We start from the raw sequence: 6844 nt of genomic DNA, 5'->3' as shown, positions 1-6844 counted from the left end.
GCTTTCTGCTCCTGTAAAGATTTACAGCCTCAGAAACCCTGTGCAGGGTCACTATGAGTCAGAACCGACTCCATGGTACTTAACAACAACAACAACAACATCTTTTTTCTGGACATATGCTGATACCTTCAATTGTTTCTTGAGCATTTTCAATAATTAGATAAATGTATGTTGATGTATTATTAAGCTTTCTGTTTGCCTCCAAGTAGATGTGATGAGGAGATGGGCTTCCCTTTTCATTTTTCTTATTACTTAACTCAGAGTAACTGTAGAAAGTGTTGGCTAGCTATCTGGTGTATAGCAGCTGGTATTGGCTCTTGCCTGGATGGTGGGATTTTATAGGGTGTGATTGTTGCTTGGCTATATGATCACAATTACTGTCTCTTCTTGTGTAACATGGGGAGAGAAAGAGCCTGCCTCCCCAAGGCAAAAGGGGGACCAAAAAAAAACCAAAAACAGATTGGATACTACAGTCTATAATTATAGGGGCAGGGGGAAACCTTAGCAAAATATGAGTATAACTTTAACATCCCTCTCTCAGCTTCTTGCCTTCAAGGCCACCTGAAAAATTTCTAGATGTCACTGTTGCTCCTTATGGCATAGCTCAAGAAACAATTTTTGGTCTCTTCCCTTTTCTGTCTGTTTCTCTCCCCCTCCTCAACCTGGTTCAGGTATTTCTCTTAGTGAGAAACAACTCAGAACTGGCTCGAACCATTCTGGGAGACTGTTCTGTTTTAAGCAGTTCCTGTTGATTCCTGTCCCTTCCTCCATTCTGGGCCCAGTGTTCTTTGTTGAGCAGATCCATGTGCATGTGTAGTAGAACCCTCCAGGAATGAGGGGATATCCACTCACTCAGGCACCTCCTCTAGTTACCAGAGTGGAGGTGCACAGACAGATATAGATGAATGAATAGAAAAAATGTTTACACCTTTAAATCTGAGGATCAGCCAGACCCTTGTGATGGGAGCTCTCCTCTGCTCTTATATCAGCTCCATCATGCCCAAGATGGCCAGTCCAGCAGCTTCTGGCAGCCGCCACAGATCAAAAAACACCACCTTTCTTGCTTCTGCTACAAATTCCACTAGTAGTAAACTTTCGATTCTTCTAAATATTCCTTTGTATGTTGTTCAGAGTTCTGGGACTGTCCCCTGACCCTCCTTAATCCAGTAATCTGTGTTGTTACTGGCAGACATCTGCACAGTGCTTCTCCCTAATCCACCATCAAGTCCCACCTCCTAATCTTAAACTTCTTGTCTTAAAGTCTGAGCTCTTCTTCCATCATTGTAAGATTTATATTTTACAAATCAAATCAAAGGAGTTCAAATCTGAGCATTCTTATGGAGTAATAAATTTTTTAAAGTTGAACTCCTCTCTTCTGCAGTTTTAAGTCAAACATATATGTAATGGGTCTTCACAGAATGTTCTGTATACTTTTTGTTTTCCTAAAACTTGATTGTAGTGACTGTAAGGATTTGATCTTATTAATTGATTTGGAATGGGCACAATTTAAACTTTAGTACATATTATTATTATTGCCATTGTTAAGTGATGTTGAGTCAGTACCAAATCATAGAGTTTCCAAGGAGCAGCTAGTGAGTTTGAACCACTGACCTTGTGGTTAGAAGTTCAGTGCTTATCCTACAGCACCACACCAGGATTTCCTTTTCCTTAGTTTTTCATGTGGAGAGACTTCAGGTGGACAAATAGTTCTACTCTTTCTCCCCATCAACCTTTCATTCTTTACCCTGTAGGAAAAGTGTGTTCTCTGATTACTTACTGTCATTGAATGCATTCTGACTTATGGTGACCTTTTAGGGAAGAATACAAGTCCTCCTTATGTTTTCTAAGACTGTAAATATATATGGGAGCAGACAGCTCATTGTTCTCTCATAGAGTGACTGGTGGGTTTGAACCACCAACCTTTCATTTTGTAGTTCAGTGCTTAACCCCCAGTGTAAGCAGGGCTTCTTGATTTCTGATTTTTGTTATTGTTAAGTGCCATTGAGTCAGTTTCTACTCACAGTAACTCTGCCTTAGGTTTCCAAGGAGTGGATAGTGCGTTTGAACCACAAATGTTGTGTTTTTCAGTCCAATACTTATCTTACAGTGCCATCCTTAGTTAGGGAATGTGATAGAAGTAGCTGGGCATAGTTTGCAAAATGCCTTCTGCTTCCTTCTCTGTGTGGAGTAGGTATGTGCTGGCATTGTCTTTAGGCCATTTATGAGCTTAGCAGGCAGACTCTGCTGTCGCCAGGATTTGGAATGAATGGCAACCATGTGTAACTGGAAGGGTGTGGTCAATTATGGTCTGCAGTAGCAAGTTCACTGGTCCTATGTCTAACTGGCCTTACATCTGTTCCCCTGATTCTTACATCTCCTTACCAGTTAACTTGGCACTTAGGAAGGAAATCGGATGAAATGTTATTTGGCTCCTTCAGAATGTAACATCTAAGACCTACAAAGAAAAATACCGCTCTTTGCCCCTAATTATGCATACATACAGCCTGTATTTTGTCTAAAGTATTCTATGGTACAAGTTATGACACATGTGTTGGATTAATTAAAGCCATCACTTTATAATTTATTGTATTATAAATATAATACTTGTCCTATTCCTTAATGTTTATGGAAAAGGGTAATTATCTTAAGGTACATTTCATGGATTAATTGTTGTTGTTTTAGTCTATTAACTGTTCTATAAAACATGAACAGTCATGCTCAATGTATAAATTATATGAGGGCCTTGGAAGAGTCTGAAAACATTGTAGCATTTTTACAATATAACGGTTAATTGCATTCAATTCATTTAAAATTTCCACATAATTTGAGATACTTGTTTCTCAGAGAAGCGTGAAGTATATAATATTTTATAGTTAAATGATGATGGTAGTTAAGTGCCGTGGAGTCGGTTCCGACTCATAGCAACCTTGAACAGGGTTTCCTGTAAATCTTTATGGGAGCAGAAAGCCTCATCTTTCTGCTACAGAACAGCTGGTAGTTTTGAACTACTGACCTTGCAGTTCACAGCCCGATTTGTAACTACTATGCTACCATAGTTTATTAATGACTCTTTTTGGAGTCCTGGGGCGGCCCTGTAGGAATAAGCACTGGACTAAAAGGTCAGTTTGAACTGTAAGGTCAGCGGTTCAAATTCATCAGCTGCTCCTTGGAAACCTTATACAGGTTGCTATGGGTCAGATCAGACTCTACAGCATTTAACAACATCAACAACATCAACAACAATGACTCTTTTTAAGAAAAAAAAATACTGCTTTATTTCTAAATGTAAGTAATATAGTTTAATATAATTAAGTAATAAATAAAATAGGCCCATTTGTATAATTCCCATGTACAGATAAAAGCCAAGGTTAACTTTTTTCCAAAGTGGTGTAACTGCTCATATTGGCGCTGTAAAACTATAAACTGAAAGAATATCAGTAACAAACATTTTTACCTTTCAAATGCTGAAAATGCAAGAAAGGAGTTGTAAAGTTCATTTCTTAGCTCCAAGACACTTAAGAGAGTTATCTGGGGCCTCAAATTATTAGTAGCAGAATATCTGTGAGACTCACAGTCCACACTTCTCCTCCCCCAGGTATTTCACTGCTTCTTATGCAAGGTAGTGATATGACAAACTTCAAGATAATGTTGCCTTTAGAACAATACATTAATAAATAATCTTCTTACATTTTTGTTTTTACTTTCATCCCTCTTAGGAGAAGAAACCCATACAATTGAAACTTCATTCCTAAAGCATTTTCACAGTTTTGCTCAAAAAATGTGTTTGCGTACCCTTATGTGTGTTTGTACATAGAGATCAGCTCAATAATTCTTATGTTTTCCAGTATTTAGCCCTTGATTTTTCTTTTGTTGGAGAAGTCCATGATTAACCAATTCTTATTGTTTTATAGAGTCTGTCTGTCCAACACGAATTCCAGTGGCAGCACGTGATGAGAAGGGATTTGATATACTTTTAGGCTTGGGTGTAAAGAAAAAGGTTAAGAAAAGAATCCAGCTCTCACCAACAAAGATAAAAGGATATGAAGTAACGTCAAAAGTTGACTTATCAGAATTCACAAGGTCATTATTATATGTTGGTCAAGCTTTGGGGTTTTTATTTTATTATTCTGACATCTCTGTAGATGTGCTGAGCAATTTTAAAGTTTACATATTTTCTTTTTCTAGCAATGTTTTCCCAGAAGGACTCCCTCCATCATATGTATTTGTCTCCACTCAGAGATTTAAGGTCAAGAAAATATGGGATTTATGGCGAATTTTAACTATTGATGGAAGGCCACAAATAGCAGTAACCTTAAATGGTGTGGATAAAATCCTGTTATTTACAACGACCAGCATAATTAATGATACCCAGGTGGTCACCTTTGCTGATCCTAGAGTTAAGGTAAAGATGCTGATTATGGTTTTAATATTCACGTGGAAAAGGCTGTTGGGTTTATGAGTATTAGGAGAAGGGATCTACAATTTGAACCTGGCTGAAAAGATGACTGCTCATTTTAAACTTATTTTACTGACAAGTCAACAAAGGAAGGAAAAGTGTTTCCAAATAAACATATGGATGAATGATGGGAAGAACTCACACATCTAATTATTATACTCACCCCACGTAGAAACTATACAGACAAAACAATGTTAAAGATAAAATGTGTTCTACCTCTGAGTAACATAGGAAGTGATAAGGCTAGGAATTAAAAGCTAGTCAGTGTGATTTCAAAATTTGCGTGTTGTTGTTGTAGGTCATCAAATTGGTTTTGATTCCTAGCGACACTATATGGGGTTTCTGAGGCTGTAAATCTGTACAGGAGCTCCTGTGGTTAGCAGTTCAACTGTCAGGGCTCTTGAAAATTCATGTTAGTCTTTTTTATAATGCCACTTCCAGTATACTGAGATAAAGACATCATTGTTAGAATATTAAACACAGCTTGATAATGGATATAGAATTCATTAACTGGGACCCTTTTCTCACCAAAATGAATTTAATAAAAAGATAAAGTATTTTCCAAGTTATATATTCAGAATGGGAACCTTGGTGGCTCTTCATGATAAGCACTGGACTGTGAACCACAAGGTTAGCAGTTTGAGTCAACCAACTGCTGCTCTTTGGGAGGAAGATGAGGCTTTCTGCAACCACAAAGTATAGCATGAGAAATCCTATATAGGATTTCTATGAGTCAGAACTGACTTGACAGCACTTAACGAAAACAGCAACAATATTATGAATATAAATTTAATGATAAAATCAATTAAACATTACTCATTAATATAATTAGTTTCTGCTGCTGTTGTAAAAGTACCATCAAGTTGGTCTGAACTGTCAATCTTGTAATTTGCAGTCCAGAGCTCATCCTACAGTACCACAACATGTTGCTGTTGTTGTTAGGTGCATAACAACTCATAGCGACCTTATGTACAGCAGAATGAAAAACTGCCCAATCCTGAGCCAACCTCACTACTGTTGCCACGCTTGAGTCCATCCATGCTGCTACTTGGCCAATACATCTCATTGGGGGTCTTCCTCTTTTTCTCTGACCCTCTACCTTACCAAACATGATATCCTTCTCCAGCGACGCGTTCCTCCTGACAATATGTCTGAAGTATGAGAGACAATGTTTGGCCATCCTGGCCTCCAAGGAGCACTCCAGCTGCACTTCTTCTAACACAGATCTGTTGGTTCTTTTGGCAGCCAATGGCACTTTCAATATTCTCCTCCAACACCATAACTCAAAGGCATAAATTCTTCTACGGTCTTTCTTATTTACGGTCCAGCTTTAACACGCATATGAGGTTATTGAAAATACCATGGCTTGGGTCAGGCACACCTTAGTCCTCAAGCTGACTTCTTTGCTCTTCAACACTTTAAAAAGGTCTTGTGCAGCAGATTTGCCTAATGCAATACGTCGTTTGATTTCTTGACTGCTGCTTCCATGAGTGTTGATAGTTGATTCAAGAAGAATGAAGTCCTTGACAATCAATCTTTTCTCCATTGATAAAACTGTTGTTTATTGGTCCAGTGGTGCTGATTTTTGTTTTCTTTACATTGAGATGTAATCCATACTGAAGGCTGTGCTCTTTGATCTCCATCAGTAAATGTTTTAAGTCCTCTTCACTTTCAGCAAGTAAGGTTGTATCATCTGATCATCTGCACATGGCAGGTTGCTAATGAGTCTTCCTCCAATCCTGATGCCATGTTTTTCTTCATATAATCCAGTTTATTGGATTATTTTCTCAGCATACAGGTTGAATAAGTATGGTGAAATAATACAACCTTGTCGCACACCTTAATTTTAAACCATTCAGCTTTCCCATGTTCTGTTCAAACAACTGACTCTTGGTCCATGTACAGATTCTTCATAAGCACATTGCAATGTTGTCCATAGCTTGTCATGATCCACACAATCAAAAGCCTTTGCATAGTTAATAAAACACAAGTAAAAATCTTTCTGATATTCTCTGATTTCAGCCAAGATCCATCAGACATCACCAATGATAGTCCTCATTCCACGGCCTGTTCTGAATCAGGTTTGAACCTCTGAAAGTTCTTTGTCAATGTATGCTTGCATTCGTTTCTGTATTACCTTTAGTAAAACTTTATTCGCATGGGATATCAAAGACATTGTCCGATGATTTCTGCATTCCATTAGGTCACCTCTCTTTGGAATGGGAACAAATATGGATCTCTTCCAATCAGTTGGCCAGATAGTCGTCTTCCAAATTTCTTGGTATATATGAGTGAGTGCCTCCTGTGCCACCTCACTTTCTTGAAAGATTTCAATTTTTATTACATAAATTCCTGGTGCATTTTCTTTGCCAATTCCTTCAATGCACC

At 38.0% G+C, this 6844-nt stretch overlaps 1 protein-coding gene across 1 annotated transcript in view; it reads left to right on the top strand.

The window, feature by feature from the left end:
* The window catches only part of COL21A1 (collagen, type XXI, alpha 1), a 169646-nt gene that overhangs the window by 25286 nt on the left and 137516 nt on the right, over positions 1–6844 (top strand). Inside the window, exons 3-4 of the mRNA XM_006835733.1 lie at positions 3912–4080; positions 4186–4402. Of these exons, the coding sequence (XP_006835796.1) occupies positions 3912–4080; positions 4186–4402 (386 nt within the window). The remainder of the gene's footprint in view (positions 1–3911; positions 4081–4185; positions 4403–6844) is intronic.

This window comes from Chrysochloris asiatica, unplaced genomic scaffold, assembly GCF_000296735.1.
Source record: "Chrysochloris asiatica unplaced genomic scaffold, ChrAsi1.0 scaffold00019, whole genome shotgun sequence".
NCBI classification, from domain to species: Eukaryota; Metazoa; Chordata; class Mammalia; order Afrosoricida; family Chrysochloridae; genus Chrysochloris; species Chrysochloris asiatica.
Note: the sequence above shows the minus strand (reverse complement) of the source record. Positions and strands in the feature narration are given on the sequence as shown.